The following is a 17,655-nucleotide window of genomic DNA, read 5'->3' as shown; positions in this document are numbered from 1 at the left end:
GGCCTACAGGGACCAGGCGCTCACCAGATACACAGATACGCGCGTGGACAAAATACTCATTCACATTCACCTCGAGTAATAGCGTATTAAAACAGCCTTTTTTAAGCACCAACTCACCAGTAAAACACAAAAACTACCTCAACTTCTCTGGCCAGAACCAGAGCACCAGAGCATCGCCCAAAAAGGGTTACATGCAAAATTAGACTCTAGGTAAAGCAGAATTGAAATCAATGAAAACGGATCCTTTAGGGTTCACGTCAGACGGGTAATGTGCCCACGTCGTAACAAGGTTTGATGGGTGGCACATGTCACGCAAAAGCGTGAATACCCAATCATCACACTTATGAACCAAAAAAGGATCACGTAGGTGCTTACGTAGGGAAGAGTCAAGTAAGTCCTACTAGACTTACAGAAAGGGTGACTATCATAATGCAGATCGATTTAGTGTTTATACAGAAAATATCTTACGATTTAAAACCGTTGCTGAGATTTTGTAAGCTTCCTCTTGTTTCTGCCCTAGGAAATGAAATGAGAAACAAAATTAGTGAGCGGACGCTTAGTTATGCAAATATATTCTGCACAGCTCCACCTTTCACTCGTTCTCCTTCTGCAGGGCTGTTTGTTGCTTTTCGGCTGTAAGTCGTGAAAAGAAGCGTTGCGGCTCCACCGGCGGAAGTTAGTTAGGCACTTTACGGCAAGGGCCGGAAGTTGCTGCTGAAACGTGGAAAGCCTCAGGTACCGGGAACGTTGTTGATGTCACGGCTCAGTAGTATGTCTTTAAAACTAACTTATTTTGTTTTTGAATCTTCGGAAAGACAAATTTCTCCACATGTTAGGAGTTTGAAGCTCTCGCCATAGCAAGGTCCCTTCTTACACCCATTTAATCGGATCCCACTCGATATTTCTCCGCACAGTTCGCTCTTTTCACCGTGTATGGTTTTAGTTGCGTTCGTTGGGGGACTCCCAGGGCCGGGGCGATCTTCCTTCTGAGACTCCAGACCCCTCTCTGATTGGCACCGTCCCCTGGGGGAGCCCAGCACACCCGGGTGCGATTAGGAATGAAGCTTGACAGCGCTGAAGAGAAGTCGCGGGACGCTCCTTCCCCGCCCGCAGAGGGTTCTCCCCCGACCCTGGAACAAGCCTTCTCCAAGATTCTACACGGTCTCAGCCGCCAAGAGTCAGGACAGAGCAATACAAGAAATGCAATTCTTAAAGACCTCAGTGCTTTAATAGAAGCCGCCGAATGTGACGTATTATTTGAGGGGGGTGGGAGTGGAGAAGCACTCCGGGGGATGCCCGAGATCCTGGGACAGGTGGCGAAAGCCTTGGAGAAGTTCGCAGCCCCACCCAAGGAGAAGGCAGACGGAGGCGATGGGCATTCCGAGGTGCCTGAGAGGGCAAAAGAAGTTGGGTTATTATTTCTTAAGCTGTTGGGGAAGGTTGAAACTGCTAAGAGTTCTCCCGACTGCTCTGCATGGAAGACAGGCCTCCGCCACTTGGCAGGACACATGTATGTTTTTGCCATCACACACAGACGGAAGCAGCCATGGACCAGTCCAGGATCTCAGCGTGTTGCCGGTGAAGTGCTGTCTTTACTGCTTCGAGTTACAGAGTGCAGCTCTGTGGCAGGATTCCTTTGCGGAGAAAATGAAGATGATCGAGGGAGATTTGCTATGGTTTTGGGGCTTCTTAAGCCCCATTTGAATAAGTGAGTACTGCAGTTTTCACTATTATTAAGGGGATAAGGCCATCATCATAATAGATCTCTTAAGGCCCAGATAGGGTGTGGTTTGCTAGAAATGAGGTAACCAGATAGAAGCAAATTCAAGATTAGAACTGAAGTCCTCAAACTCCATTTTCTGCACTGAACGACAGCCTTGGGAAATTGTAAATTCTGTCCAACTTGTGTGGAATCAAGTAGCCTATGCTAATTACCCATTGGTATTAGGAAAGGGTCCAATTTTTCAGCTTGTGTTTAAATACAGGGACTTCTAACTTGTTCATAATTATTAAGTAAGGGTGATTATCCTATAAGGAAGTAATACTTGGTATAGAATAATGAAAATGCTTTGTAATAAGTAGATTGAACTAGATTGCTATCAGCTAAAGCACTTGCTGTGGGTTTGTTTTGATTATTTTCAAAACAGGATTTCTCTGTGTGTAGCCCTGGCTGTCCTGGATATCGGTTTGTAGACAAAGCTAGCCAGGAACTCAAGAGATCTGCCTGCCTCTGCCTCCCAAATGCTGAGATCAAAGTTTTAACTTGCTACTTTCAGTGTTTTGTTTTCAGCCAGGTTTTAATTTTATCTGTTTTTATTTTATTTCTTTATTTTTGAGATATATAATCATATATATATATATATATATATATATATATATATATATACACATATGATATATAATCTTGGCTGGCCTGGAACTACGAGAGGTTTGTCTACCTCTGATCTCTGTGTGTTACCACACCTGTCCCAGACAGTTTTTTAAACGGACTTTATTATTGTTAATTATGTAAAGGTCTGCATAAGGGTGCAGAAGCCTGAAGAGGCTAGAGGCATCTGATCCCTTGGAGCTGGCCTTACATATGATTGTGAGCTACTTGACATGGTTGTTACAATCTCAGTATGGATCCTTTGGAGGAGCACAGGAGTGCTCTTCACCATCCTTCTCTCCAATCCCTTCAGGAAGGTTTTCATGTAGCCAAGGATGATGGCCCTGAATTTCATCCAAGTGCTGAGCTTACACTTGTGCCCCACAGGCATGCCTCACCGTGCCTGGTGTGTTCAGTGCCGTGGCTTGAGCCAGGGTGTTGTGCATGTTAGGCAAGGACCTTTCCAACTGAGCAGTCTTCTGGCATCGGATGATGAGATGAAATAATCCCGGAGTTCAGAGGTATATAGTATATAGTATAAGTTATGTAAATTATTTTAATTTTAATTGTAAAATGTATTTGGAAAAAATCAATAGTCAAATAGGAGATAAACATACATTCATGCATACATATGTATAAAATCTGTTAAAAAAAATCTTGTTAAGCTTGAATGGCTTTCTTTGCTACTACCATGTCATTTTACTTAGTGTGGTTTTCATGTGTTCTTTCCAGGGAATCCTGGAAGAATAATCCTGCTATCAAACATATTTTCTCATGGACTCTCCAACAAGTCACTCAGCCCTGGCTGAACCAACATCTAGAAAAGATACTTCCTCCATCTTTGCTCATCTCAGATGACTATCAAACTGAGAATAAAATCCTGGGTGTACAGTGCCTCCATCACATTGTGATTAATGTGGTAAGCAGCCTTAGCTCTAGCCTGTACTGACAGGGTAGACTTAAGTCACTCATGGCTGATCTTCATTTCTGATCTATTTCTGCTTTATGCTTATGTCTTTATAAGTAGACTTTATTTTCATTTAATTCACTTATTTATATATTTTTCTCCACATACATATTTTTCTGTCCCAACATGGTAGAAATAGTATCCTATTGGTAATATAATAAATAAAAGGGAAATTTTAGAAGAAACAAGATCATGCTTTATTACAAAAAAATCTGAAAAAAGTAAAAACAAAACTATATAATTATCCACACATATACATATATCTGTAACATATATATATCACATATATGTGTGTGTGTGTGTATGTATGTATGTATGTATGTATGTATGCATGCATAGTGGCAGGTAACTTTCAAGTTAAAAAAAAAAAAAGCAGAACTCAGAAGAGGTATTACCAAAATGTACAAAGTGTTAACTTTTGTATTATGGACATTTTTAAATGCTTGCAGAAGTAGAGTGGTTTACTGAATATTTGTGTGCTCATATCTAATTAAAAATTGTTGACATTTTGAGAAACTTCTAATGGGCTAATCTGTGTTTGTAGCCAGCTGCTGATTTGGTGCAGTACAACAGAGCCCAGGTCTTATACCACGCCCTTTTCAATCACCTGTACATGCCAGAGCACCACCTCATTCAGGTATGGTAAGATTTACTCCCAAGTGCCTGGGCTCTGGTGTGAGGAGTAGGAGGTGGTATTGTGTCAGTAGGAGCAGTTTAGAGCAGTTTTCCCCTTGGAAAATGAGTACCTGAAAGCTGCTGCCCAGCTAAAAGTGTCATGTGTGAAGCAGGTATCCACTCTTGAGCATCCACAGAGTAGCCCAGGTTTTATCTGCATGTGTGTCAATTTCATACCACTTGGGGGTTGGTCTGTTTTTATTAAATTAAATGTTCTTCCTCTGTGAGCTCCACATCAATACATGTATTTAAAATCCTTAGTATGTAGATACTTATTGTCATTCCCCCAGCCAACAGGCAGTAACTGATCATATGTGTCTGTGAAGCTCCTTGGAAGATGTTAATGTAAATATGACTGGACATATATATCTCTGTATACAACACACCAATAGCTGTATCACACAAGGTGTAGTGCATGACCAGCAGCAATAGGAAACTAGTGTGGTGGAGGGTGGCTTTAGGAAGCTGTGGGAATGATAGGATGAATGCTATGGGGGGTAAAAGCAGTTATTAGGAGAGGAACATGGTCAAGACAAAAGAAACAAGCTATAGAAAGCTCTAAGTAGACACATCTTGCTTTTCTTTGTGCTGTACTGAATACCATCCCTCATACATGCAAGGCAAGTACATACAGTGGTTTTGTTTTTTGTGACAGGGTCTAATTCTAGCCTGGTCTGACCTGGAACTTGCAGTGATCCTAGCTACCAAGTGCTGGGATGGAGGATGCATGGCACTATGTCCAGCAGCTCCTCCTTCTCTTTTGTGCTTTCAGTACCTGTAATATTTTGGGTACCGAGAATCAGTTATTATGAGATGGAAAATAGATTAACTTGGTAGAGAAAGGATTTTAAAAATCAAACATCTGGAAAAGCCTGAGATACCCAGAGTTCTAAATGGGAATGCTTAGACACTATAACTTCAGGTAAAGAAGTTTGGACCGTGCCAGGCACAGTTTGTGCACGCCTGTAATCCCAACACTCAGCGAGGCAGAGACAGGTGTATTGCTGTGAGTTTGAGGCGAGCCTGGTCTACAAAGAGATTCTAGGACAGCCAAGGCTACAGAGAACAATCCTGTCTTGAAAAACCAAAATTAAAAAAAAAAAAAAAAAAGGTTTGGACCATCTTAGATTCTGTGGAGCAGTTAGTTTCATGTAAAGTGCCCATAACTGTCATGTGTCTAATGTGTCTAAGGGATAGACCTAGATTCCTAAACCTTGGTTTATATCTGAGCTTGGCCATTCTCTCCATTTCACAAGTTAGTATAACAGTTCAAGAGAGGAAGTTTCAAAATTTGCAACAATATATACTTTGTAATTACTTACAGATATCTTGTTAGATTTCTGTGATGTGCCCTGGGGACAGTGGATTAATGAAGATCTTAGAGAAGTCAGGAATTTTGTGACTGCAAATGAATGAACTATGGTTTCTTTTCATTTATTTTTTCCCTAGGCTGTGCTCCTATGCCTCCTAGATTTATTCCCTGTCCTAGAGAAAGCCCTGCACTGGAAGGGAGATGCTGCTCGAGCCACTACACACTGTCACGAGGTACTCCAACTGATCCTCACTCACATGGAGCCAGAGCACCGGATTCTCTTGCGTAGGACTTATGCCAGCAACCTGCCAGCTTTTGTGAAGAAGTAAGTGGCTGGGCTCCTGCACTGATCATATGCCTATGGTCAACTTCTTAGCATCACATTTTCTCCTATTTTTAGGTTGGGGATCCTTACTGTCCGGCACTTGAAGAAGCTGGAACAAGTTATCCTAGGTTATCTGGAGGTTTATGATGGACCAGAAGAGGAAACTAGGTTGAAGATACTGGAAACCCTGAAACTTGTCATGCAGTATACTTGGCCCAGGTATAGCATCCAAGCAGACAGATGTGCTAAGAAAACAAAAACAAAACAAAAAAGGGTAACTTTCTCTTTAGAACTTGCCCAGATAAAAATATTCAGGACATGTAATCCTTTTCACTTTCTTCATTTCTAGGATATACAGCTACCTCAGATGTTCATATTTGAACCCTTTTCATCAGCCAGTAGTTTTAGGTTCTGTCACAATTAAATCACTTTCTTTCTTAAAAGTTTTAAGGCTGGGCATTGTGGTACAACCCTTTAATTCCAGCACTCAGGAGACAGGCCGATCTTTGTAGGTTTGAGGCCATTCTGTGCCAGTCATGGCTACCTGGACCTTTCTCAGAAAGAGAAACAGAGACAGGAGGGGCGGGAGGGAGAGGTGGGAAGGTGAAGTTAGGCAAGCAAAAACCTACACAAAACAACAGATTGCATGTAAGTTGGGAAACCTTGCAGATTGTCTTGCTTTTCTATTGTTGTGATAAGATACCTTGACAGGGTATATGGTTGAGCCTTATCACTGCTCCTCCCCAGAAAGGCTACCTAGAAGTGTTTCAATAGGCATGTTTGCCTGTGTTCATCCTAGGTCCTAAGTCTAGTTGAGAATGGAGTGCTTCAAGCCACATCATTCAACATTCGCAGAAGATGATGAGATATGCTTATTTAGAAGATACTCCATATATGACGTGAAGGTGTCAGGAGTAAACTAGAACCTGAAATGCCTAGTCATCTAACAGCTTTCTTACATGAATGGAAGGGTTAATTTAGCCAGAAAATCCAGAGTCCCAACAGTCTATTTTGGAATGTATTCTTATAAATATACCAGGAAGCAAGAAACTCTCCAATGACAATCATACTCACATTTGTAACTAAATTGCATTTCTATAGTCTTTGTCCCCAGTAAACTACAGAAGACCACATCTATTATATACTCCTGAATCACTGAGTACCTGCATAGGTATTTAGAGAATGAAATTAGGTCAAACTAATTCTATATTGGGCCTTTACAGGGTAAAGATTCCAAGAAGAGAATGTAGGGAGGTTAGGGTGGAAGCTTGTATGTAATTTCTCTGTAGAAGCAGAGCATGGGGAGTGGTGAACACAGCAGACTGTAGTGAATGGTTAGAGAAATACAAGCCACAGGGAAAAACACTCGACACTTTTGCAGTGGTGGGATGGAAATGAAGCAGAGCCTGTGACTGGGTTCTTACTGACTCTTAAGCACTACCACTCAACCTTATTTTTCGTCTTGCTGTATAGTAAGCTCAAGTTGTAGATCCTCCTGCTGCCATGTCCTAACTGAGGGGATTATAAGCACTACCCATCACCTGCAACCTCACTTTATTCTTACTGTCCAGGCATACATTTACGTGAGTGTAGGCCAGCTACAAATTTCTGCTCAGAACAGATTTCTGCCTTGAACAAGAAAGATCTTGGCTCCCCTCATTCTCAGCCCATGCTGAGGAAGTTTATTTGAACAGGATTAAGCTTTGGCAGGAAACCAAGGTGGGTTTTCTGGGCTTTTGTTGTTTTTGAGACAGGATCTTGCTGCTCACAGATATGCACCTGTTTCTGCTTCCTGACTTGCAAAGTGTTCTTGAACAACCCAGTGTGTATGCAGAGTGCTATAGAAATAACAGAAACTTTGAGGCTATAATCTAGTTTATCTTTGGTCCCGTTTTCAGCTCTGCCATAGCAAACGACTTCAGTTTTCCCATGTCTGGACCAAGTTTAATAGTACAGTTTGGGACATGAAGTTTTTCTTTCCAATTCCAGAATTTCCTGCAGAGTTGTGGTGTTATTGAAAGCTCTGCTGAAACTGATATGTGATGTTGCACGGGACACAAGCCTTACAACTGAGGCCACTAAGAGTGCCTTGCTCCAGGAAGCCACAGACTGTCTGATTCTCCTGGACCACTGTTCTCAGGGGCGAGTTAAGGTAAGGCAAGAATCTGCAAGTTGGTTTCAGGTGGCCTTATTCCTAGGGAACACCAGTGAGTTGACTGTAATTTACTACATGTATGCCCAGCCAAGTTTGGACATGAACGTGGAGGTTGTTAGGTCCCTACCTTGGTTCTCTTTAGTCTTGGATTGTTTGTTCAGTGCCTTATCCTACCCATTTTTGGTGCTCAGGCTGAACTCTTTTAATGCTATTCAAAACCGTGTAGAACAAAGAGGATCAGATGTTACTGGCTTTCAGAAAATGCCACCAATATAAAATTAACTTCTGTTGAGATTGACATGACACCTTCTGTCAGTGAGGCACCTCAAAGTTCTACACTTTAAATTAAACCAGTACCAGCAAAGCCCAAAGAAATAATGAGGCTGAACACTAACTACCATGGAGTAATATGGTAACTGAGATACCTGAGTTTGCCTATGGTACAAGGGGCACCGCTTAGAAGTTTGTCTATATTCTTGTGTGTGCTTGTACAAGTAAGGGCAATGGAGGGTGTCATTCCTAACCATGGTCCCCACTTTTTCTTTTAGATACATAGATCTGTCACTGGCAAGGAACTCTTCAAGCAGGCTTGGCTTGCTGGCTAGTAGCAGGCCAAAAAAACCCTGAGGATCTCCTTCTCCCCTGTACTGACATTACTGGCATAGGTTCTCACTGATGACATGAGTTTTTAAAACATGGGATTGAACTCAGATCCTCATGCTCATCCCACTGAGCTATCCCCCCAGTTTCCATTTACCAACAGTGAAGTTTTTCTTTAGTTTCATTTTCCACAAAATTTTCAAGACCATAGCTTATGGTATATTTACATGTAATTAAACGGCTATCTCATTTTTACAATAAGAAATAATCAATGTAAAGTGTAAAGGAACAGTATAAGAAATTTATGCCCCAAAACATGTAGAACTAAAGTATTATTTGCTCTTTTTCAGTTTATTCAAACACTGTGGCTCCTTTTGCTTGGGCAGTTTTCCAGCTGGGCAGGTTCTTCAGAGCCAGGGGACTTGTGGGCATGACTTATAGGGGTTTTAAAGTAACACCTTTTCTGATGCGGCACTCTCTCCTAGTGCCATGCAGTCTCTCATTTTTTGAGTATACGAAAAAAAGAGTAAGGCAGTAGGTTTTACAAAAATCAATGCCTGTTTGGTTTTGTGTTTCAGGTTCTTCTGGCTAAGATTGTCCTGTCCTGTGAAGATAGCACAGTGGTGAGCTGCATTAGGAAAGTGCAGCAGGGCTCTGCAGATGCTCCCTGCCATGTCACTTAAGATGACTGGCCAGCAGGAAAGGCTGCTCTTCCTATCCCAGATCATGATGGAGATATATACATAAAAATCTATTTTTGTACTAAACATTTTAAGTTGGAACTTTGGTCTCCTCCAGTTTATCCTCATAAGAGAAACTGAACAAGAAAAAAAAATTGAAATGCTGACCTTTCTAAGTAGAAATTGGGAGGGGACAATTTGGTATTTGTAATTTAGAAATATTTAGAGCCACAGTGTCATTCCCAGCTCCAGGAACTCATCTGTTAGGTTCCTTGGGCTCAAGCTGTTCCAGCACATGTTATAAAAATACTCTTTACAATTTCCACTCCAGATTTTTTGCTCCACCGAAGTGACATAAATATTAACAATATAAATACCGTATGAAATCTAACACAGAAGAGCACAGTTGGAAGTGTTGACTGTTTCAGGATAAACATGTGATGGGAACTCATGTTGTTTTGGCTTTGGCCATGGGCTCTGTCTCTTGCTCATACTCTATTTCCACATAGGCCCGTTTTTTCCGCAAAGGTCCTTTCAAGGGTGCTTTGCCTTTGTGTTTGGCCTTAACTTCTTCTTCACTGGAGGATTCAGCATCCTGGTCTTCGTCACTGTCAGCATCCAGTTTATCCATATCCTAATATGTGGAGACAGAAGGTCAGATAGAGAAATTGCAAGGTTTCTCCAAACTCCCTTCACTGCTCAGCCAGTTCAGAACAGACCATAGAGTTTGTGTGCTTGCTGTGTTCATATCTTCCCTGCTCCACTATCACCCTTTGTTGCAGGCCACAAGACATTCTTTATCCCACAGCTCACCTCAAAGTCACTCAGGTCACTCTCCTCTATGTCATCTTCTACAAACTCTCTTTTTCCCACATCCTAAAATAAAACAAAGTTACTGGCTTAGAAAAAAAAGACAATGAAGATCCAGCTTAGACATCTGGTTTTACCTTTTTTCATAAGTGAATCAGTCAATATACACAGCCACCAAAATCTTTTACTCTCAAGTTTAACATTTATAAATCAAAAAGAAAAAATTAGGGATATAAAAGTCAACACAAAGTTTGTTGACGGAGCCCTGCTACACCAAAATCAATCATCACATTATATAAAAGGGGTATGAAATACCATGAGAACGTGTCATCCTGTAGGTTACTGTGTTTCCAAACAGAACAAACCACACTCACCTCTTCATCTTCCTCCTCATCCTCTTCTTCATCTTCAGAGTCACTCTCTGCTTCCTGTTTCTCTAGGGCCTTGTCGAAGGCATGGATGGGGAAGTTGTATATATCGCCATACTGAAGAATAAACATAGACCACCTTTAACTGTACTTGAGATCACACTTTTCAAAGTCCCTCTGCTCTACAAGCACATTATTATTGGGAAACAAATACGAAAACTGAGGAACAGTATTTCCATACAGTTCTCCAGCCTAGGTACAATGTTTTTGACATTTAACAGACAGTAGTTGATTTTTAGTAGGTAGCTTCTACAGAGATAAGTCATTCCAAAATTACTAGTTTATGAAACCACATGAATTGGGGCGAATCTAATTTTGCTTAGAAGGGGAAAGAACACATTTTAATCACCTTTTTATCTTTCTAAATGACAAAAAGCTGAGAAGCAATAGTGACATTTTTAAAAAATAGACTAAAAAAACCCGCTCATTTTAAAGAAGGCTTAAAAAATTAGAGAAATACAAAGAAGCCTGCCATGGTGACAAAAACCTATAAACTAGTACATGGAAAGTTGGAGACAGGAGGATCAAGAATTCAGACTCATATTTTGCTACACAGTGAATGAGGCCACTCTGGGGTATCATGACATGTGGTCTCAAAACTAGAGGGAGAGGAGAAAGTAAAGTGCTAAGTGAATGTTTACTGTTGACGTGGGCATGGCCATGCCAAGGACCCCAGAGCCTTAAATCCACGGAGAAATGGCAAGGCCCTCTTCCCAGGGTGTGGCTCAGAGAGGTATGGCAAAGCCACCCTCAGATCTGAGTGCCAGTGTTGACTGTGTGCAGAAAAAGTCTAGCATACCTCTGCCTCCCCCAGTATTTATGGGGAGGCTATAATATTTATAGCTACTGAGATTAGCTAGCTATCTCCTTGATACAGCTGTATACCATAAATCCTGCCTTCCATGTACCTATAACCCTACTCCCTTGTTCAGCTGTATGCAATAACCTGCCTCCCATTGAACTCTATATAATAAACATGCTGAACTTCTAAGGTACTCAGGTTTCTCATCCAATAGCCTACTCCATCTAATCCCAGGTTTCTGTCTTTTTAGTCCCTTGCAGCCCTGAGTCAGGTCTGTCCCTGGAGGCTGTGCACGGACAGGAGAAAAACAAAAACAAAAAACTTCTATGACTTTGATGATGTTTTTATACAGAACTGTTGAACTTGGAAACATCAAATAGAAATAATAGTAAATGGGGAAAGTCTCATCAGGAAGATAGCCCTACATGAATTTGTTTTAGACCATAGACAAATTGGGGTGGAACGGCTATTAGTGACATGTTTAAAAATAAATGCATTTTCCATATTTCTTAGCTGTTCTACTACTTAAGAAAACACGTCCCAAAACTACTAGCTTTCTTACCGTATCTTGTTTGAGTCTTTCCAGTAATTCCTTCTCAATAGCATTGTCCAGCTGGGCAGCTATTAATGCTTTTTCCTACAAGAAAAAGAGCAAATCCATTACTCCATTAGGACTCATTTCTAGCCTGTACTAATGTAATTACCAATTTTTAATAACAATATGATATGGTTATTTCCTGCTTGCTTCCACTGAGGCTTTTTACCTTTCTAGCCAGATATATTTCTTCTTTCTCTTGCAAAACCTCTTGGGAACCTTTTCTTAATGGCTTTAGCAACAACAGCATTCTGAATTTCAAACAAGCCCTTGATATACTATACATACCTGCCTACATTTAAGAATAACAGATGGGCTGAGGGAGATGGCTCAGTTGGTGAAATGCTTGACTTGCAAATATAAAGACCCGAGTCTGGATTTCCACAACCTATGCAGAACACCAGGCATGGTGGACACACCTGTTACCATTCCAGTAGCAAAAGAGGACGCAGAGATAGGTATTTTCTTGCAAGCTTGTGGGAAAGACTGGCCTACAGAATTCAAGCCCACTAAAAGATCTTCTCTCAAGTAAAAAGGAGGAGGAGCCTGAGGACTGTCATCCAAGGCTGTCCTCTGGCTTCCACATGCACGCTATGCCATTTAGTGTGTGCCATATACATACTAAATAAATAAATGCAAAAGGTGATAAAAAGTTTCAGAAAGTACTTTAGGTGAGAAGAGGAAGCCTCTGAATTCACATGGAAAACTGTTCTTACTCTGAAATGTTTGCAGGAACACCTGTTTAATAGTTAGGGAATACGGAAACTCACTAGCTGGGCTTATTAAACAAAAATGGGTGCGTAATTCAAGTAGAAAAAAAATTTAGTGAATGGGGTCTCTAGTCAAACAGCCTGTGTATGACAAAAGGAGGTAAACGCCATATGGTGAAAGGGAGGGAAAAGCAAATGCCAAGAATGAAAGAAAACTGGAATTTGTCAGGAACAGGTGATTCTCAAGTGTGTGTCTTGAGGACCAGAGAAGCTTGGGTCAACTCTGAAAGTCAACTCTCAGTGAGACAGAAAGACAGACTACCCTCAGGACAGAAGGTGAAAATTCTGGAACAGGTCATTTTTGTCACACACATAACCACCACCATCCTTTACTTTAGTAACAAATTCACCAGTTTCCTTCACGGTGGCTTAGAGATCAAGGTGTGTCAATTTAAAAAAAACAAAAAAAAACCCCAACAATCTCACAATCAAAACCATAAAATTTTCTAAATAGCATAACTAAAATAAGCACAGGCTACTTAAACTGTCTAAACTGTGCTGAAGGTAACGTATGAGACAGGCAATGTCAAAAAATCTGTTATGAGATGTCTGGCCTGAAGAATTTTAGATGCAGAGTTGTCTAAGATACTTTCTTTTTATTATACCCAAACACATTAGAGTATTTTTAGCCTTCAATGAAAATCATAATAATCTGAAGATACAAAAGAGATCACCTATCACTGGACATACCATTAGTGACTCACTGTTACGAATCTCATGCATACAACTCCTTTCTGACATGAAAACACAGAAGCTATGTAAATATTAGATCAGTATGTTACCTCTCTTCGTTTTTCCCGCCGTTCAACCTTCTTACTCAAAGGAACAAGTTTCTTCCTAGCAGAAATCAATTACATTATTAGAAAACTCAACTTCACTTTTCAAGAGATAGGAATGAGAATTGACTGTGTGCAGTTTAGCTCTATAGAGTATATCCATTTCTAGATACTGAGGCTGCTGGTGTAGCTCGGTGACAGAACATTCGCCCGGCATATGCGAGGCTCTAGGTCTGATCAGCAGGTGCACAACGGCTCACACGCCTTACTATACTTTAATGGTATGAAAAGCCAGAAGCCCAGGTAATAGCTCACATCAGTAACTCAGCATTGAGGCTGAGGCAGAAGGATCACTGTAAGCTGGAAGCTACATAGTCAGTTCCAGGCCAGCTCGGACTACACAGTGAGATGCTGTCTTAACCCTGTACCAAAAGTCAGATATTTTGATGTGTATTTTTCTAATTTATTAATTTGTATGTTTTATGTATATGAGTATGAGGGCATCAGATCCCATTACAAATGGTTGTGAGCCACTTTTTGTTTAGGTTCATTACAATAATATTAATGCTTCAATGAACTAAGAAAAAAGGAATTTTCTGGAAAAAAAAAGTTCACATTATCTTTAACATTCCCTGCTCATCTCAATGAAAAAGCCTTTATCCTCACACTCCTTTGGAAGGTATTCTATTAGGCCGGTGGATTTCACATTATTAAGGTAGTTTTCAATTACTCAGAGTGTAGTTCATAATCCTGTTAATCACATTTTCAGATAATTTTGAAATCTTTAATTTCAGCTTTTCTCAGGAACCTACACAGAAAAATTTCCAGGTAGGCAAGGTTATCACATATTCTGCTTTAAAATCCTGCAAAACCACTGGACATGTCTGTAACCCTAAGTTTTTTCTTGGCATGTCACAAAAGATTTGTCCCAGTCGAATTTAATAGAAAATACTGTACCATGGTCTAGGAAAAGAAATAGACTGAAAGTGAGTAAAAGAATGACTCCAGTCCTTACCGTCGCTTCAATGTAAGCTTCCTAACTCGAATCAGGTACTGGGTTATCTTGGTAAATCTCTGCTTACATTTGTGTCGAATGAAGCGGGGCCAGTAAATTAAGTTTTCATCTATTTGTTCCAGTGCTTTCTCATAGTTTTTACTAAGCCGAACCTGTGGAACAGAAAAGAGAAACTTGATGGTGAAGGGTAAATCATGTTAGGTCATCACTGTCAGTACCTATTGTGTCTAATGAAGATGGCTTCCAACTCTAGAGGTGGCCTAAGAAGGGGAAAGCAAATGGCATTTTTTGTTCTTGACCAATGGGCACTGCAGTTTTCTAACTGAGTCTTACCCGTTCCCAGAGGCGCCGAGGGAAAGCTGCTCGCTCTATAACCTTCATGTACAGGTAGCACTGTCCTGAAGAGAAGTCAAACATCTTTATCATTATTTACAGAGACTAGAAACATTCTTTTATCAACCGTTGTGGAGTTTTCGTACCTTTCTCTTCTTTAATGGTAGCATACTGACTATTTGCCAGGGGACAAGATGACCGATTACACAGCCCAGTCAGACTATATTCATTTCTGCAAAAGCCCTGAGTCTTTGTTCTAGGATGCAAGGAAAGAAATGTTTACAACCAATGGGGCAACTAACTAAACACATTTTAGTCTAGGCTGCAATATACTCACCTTATTTTGAAAGAACAAAACTGTCTGTTTCCTAGTGTATTCCAGATAACCTGCAAGACAAAGTGAAAATCCTTTTGCTCTGGTCCCAAAGATGCTGTTTAATAGAAAAAGAGATAATCTCCTGCTGCCAATGGTGCTCCATGGTTGAATTCTTGTCCAGCACCTGCAAAGCCCTCACTTTAGTCTCCAGCGCCACCAAAATACCAACACAAATAATAATGAGTACATCATAGCATAGCAGTGCCTCAAGGAGGAAAGGGCCTTTGGAATCAAAAGAAGTAGCTGTCTTTTAATAGGCCTGGTTTGTTTCCTTTACACAGTAACATATTCTTGTTAAAACAAACAAACATACAAACAAACAAACAAAAAAACCAAAAAAAAAAACCAAAAAAACAAAAACAAAAACAAAAAAAAAAAAAACAAAAGGGCTGGAGAGATGGCTCAAAGGTTAAGAACACTGTTCTTCCAAAGGTCCTCAGTTCAATTCCCAGCAACTACATGGTGGCTCATAACCATCTACAGTGAGATATGGTCCCTCTTCTGGTGTGCATGCAGAACATTGTATAAATAGTAAATAAAAAAATCTTAAAAACAAAACACTAAGTGCACAGGTAATGACCATACCCTATTACTCAGCAATAGAATATAATTAATAGTTGATAAATATTTTCCCAGATTTTTTTTCCAATACACACATATATTCTAACATTTGCAGTATGCCCTTGGGTGTAGTGTTAGCAAGATGGGTCCTATCATATATACCAAGTAACTTTTTCTTTTTCACAGGTGTTCATTATCCACTATCGAAGACTGCACAGTACCAGATACTTAAACATACCACAACTTTATTACATTCTACTCCCTCTCACCAATTAATGTGTTCTTTACACTAAAGCAAAGGCACTAGCATCTCTAAGCCCTGACATCATAAAGACTCAGGTGTTTGTTGGATGAAAGTACAGTCCTTAGAGAACTGTATCTAGTTAGGAGGAAAGTATATAAATGAGGCATCGACAAGTTGTAGTCACTTTAAGAGCTATTTAGGAATATATCAGTACATAAAGTTCTTTAGCTGGACTGACTACCTTGAGCTGAGACACTCTAGAGCAACTGAAGGGAAAAAAATGAAGAAGGATCAAAGACTTAAAACACGTGTTGGGGATTTAATATGGGTATCTGGAGGGGGTGATAGGAGACAATAAGAAATGAAATGGGAAAGTCGGTTATCATTCAGGCTTGTGGCTTTTAAACATTTAGTCAGAGCTCTTTCCTGGTCACCGGATTTGTCCGTGCATCTAGCTGCCCATTTGCCATCTCTATAAAATGATCCCAAATGCAGCCCTCAGCCTCACACCCCTCTAAAAAAGATACAACATTCTCTCCAGTACCCACTAAAAAAGGCAAGAGCCTATCTGACCTTGCCCTGGCAAGCATATCAAATTCATCATCTTTCCTTCCTCCCTCTTGATTCCTATAACAAGTCCCACTGGTGCCCTCTATCCTCCTCCTTTCCCATCTCCAATCTCTGTACCTTTACTATTCCTACCTTCCTTCAGTGGCTGGCTCATTCTTGATTTTTTTTTTTAATCATTATTCAAAAGTCTGCATGGCCTATCTGCAGTGGTTCCTCATCAAATCTTTTTTTCTCCACTACTCCTCTTTTCTTGTACCGTTTACCGTGCAAACGCTTTGTCTGTTTATTCTCTATCCCCAGAGTGCTGATGAGAGCACAAGGTGTTTTGTTTTCGTGTCTTGACTCGTTAACTACCAATTACCACAGTGCCTACACACTGTTGAATTGTTAAGTACTTACAACTCCTGTAAACTGACAAACGATACTTTCGAAATGACGACTCAAGCAGACAGTACAGCAAGGTAAAGAAAAGCGTAACAGAGGAAATGTAGACTGAAAAGTATCGTTCATGGATGAGCCGGATCCTTAAACATGAATTCTAAACTTCACACCTCTCCCGCCTTCCAAGACCCGGGACAATTGCCGTTCAGATGGCAATTGGCACCAGGAACTAAAAAAGCCGATCCGGTGGACTGCGCTGGGGTGTCCTGGCCTCTTAACTGCACTGGGGCGCTGAAATAAACTCCATTGGGAACCCACTTTCGAAATCGGGGTTCTTGGACGTCTGGCAATCCAAGAAAACAGGAAACACACGTGCCAGCTGAGTATGCGGCCCTGATCCTACATGAGCGAAATGCTGCACAAACCCCGGGGACGCCAGAGCAACAAGAGGCAACTCACATCGTCCGACTGCATGGTGACGGCCGGTCAGCACGCCGCGTTGCACACGACCAGGGACGCAGACATGCTCTTTCCGGGGAGCCGCTTCCGGAGAGCCTGGGCAAACCTATCGCGAGAAAGTCTCAATCTCGCGGAGCCCCGTGACGTCTGCTGGCGGACTGAGCTTGCGCGCTTGCCTACTTCCTGGCGTGCTCGCTTCGGCACCCTCCGCCGTAGGAACGCGGCCCGCGGCCCGCGGCCCGCGCGGGTTCTGCTCCGTGAGTCTCTCTTTGGAGCGCTGGCGCTTAGGATCGACAGGCCGTGTTGTCTGCCCATGTGGACTCGCCCCAGACCTCTGAGAAGCGGGGCTCCTTCGTCCTCTCTAATTCAAGACGCGCTCCCGGGGCCCCTTTGTGCAGGCGCGGTGACTTGATCACTTCTGGGCTGTGACCGCCAGCCTGTAAGGCCTGTACG

At 41.4% G+C, this 17,655-nt stretch overlaps 2 protein-coding genes and 1 non-coding gene across 5 annotated transcripts; 1 reads left to right on the top strand and 2 right to left on the bottom strand.

Annotated features, from left to right (window-relative positions):
• Positions 1-255: 255 nt before the first annotated feature.
• On the bottom strand, positions 256-360 carry LOC129666425 (small nucleolar RNA U13). Its single transcript, XR_008718578.1, has one exon. It is a non-coding gene; the product is annotated as a small nucleolar RNA U13 (small nucleolar RNA).
• A 347-nt stretch (positions 361-707) lies between these two features.
• On the top strand, positions 708-9,184 carry Tti2 (TELO2 interacting protein 2). Of its 3 annotated transcripts, XM_055593387.1 has the most exons (7): positions 708-1,708; positions 3,101-3,287; positions 3,880-3,972; positions 5,460-5,647; positions 5,723-5,866; positions 7,637-7,799; positions 8,981-9,184. In XM_055593387.1, exons 1-7 carry the CDS (start codon positions 1,059-1,061, stop codon positions 9,083-9,085), a joined length of 1,530 nt encoding a protein of 509 aa, XP_055449362.1. In that variant the 5' UTR covers positions 708-1,058; the 3' UTR covers positions 9,086-9,184. The 3 variants fall into 3 exon arrangements, with proteins under 3 accessions (XP_055449362.1, XP_055449363.1, XP_055449364.1); XM_055593388.1 differs by lacking the exon at positions 3,880-3,972; XM_055593389.1 differs by lacking the exon at positions 5,723-5,866.
• On the bottom strand, positions 8,570-17,280 carry Mak16 (MAK16 homolog). The gene is made up of 10 exons (XM_055593390.1): positions 17,203-17,280; positions 14,949-14,998; positions 14,758-14,867; positions 14,612-14,676; positions 14,279-14,430; positions 13,270-13,324; positions 11,685-11,759; positions 10,267-10,377; positions 9,896-9,958; positions 8,570-9,716 (listed from the first exon to the last, which is right to left on the bottom strand). Exons 1-10 carry the CDS (start codon positions 17,215-17,217, stop codon positions 9,531-9,533), a joined length of 882 nt encoding a protein of 293 aa, XP_055449365.1. The 5' UTR covers positions 17,218-17,280; the 3' UTR covers positions 8,570-9,530.
• Positions 17,281-17,655: the final 375 nt, after the last annotated feature.

Source organism: Psammomys obesus, unplaced genomic scaffold (assembly GCF_907164565.1).
Source record: "Psammomys obesus unplaced genomic scaffold, mPsaObe1.curated_primary_1811, whole genome shotgun sequence".
NCBI lineage: Eukaryota > Metazoa > Chordata > Mammalia > Rodentia > Muridae > Psammomys > Psammomys obesus.
This window is presented reverse-complemented; position numbering and strand designations above follow the sequence as displayed.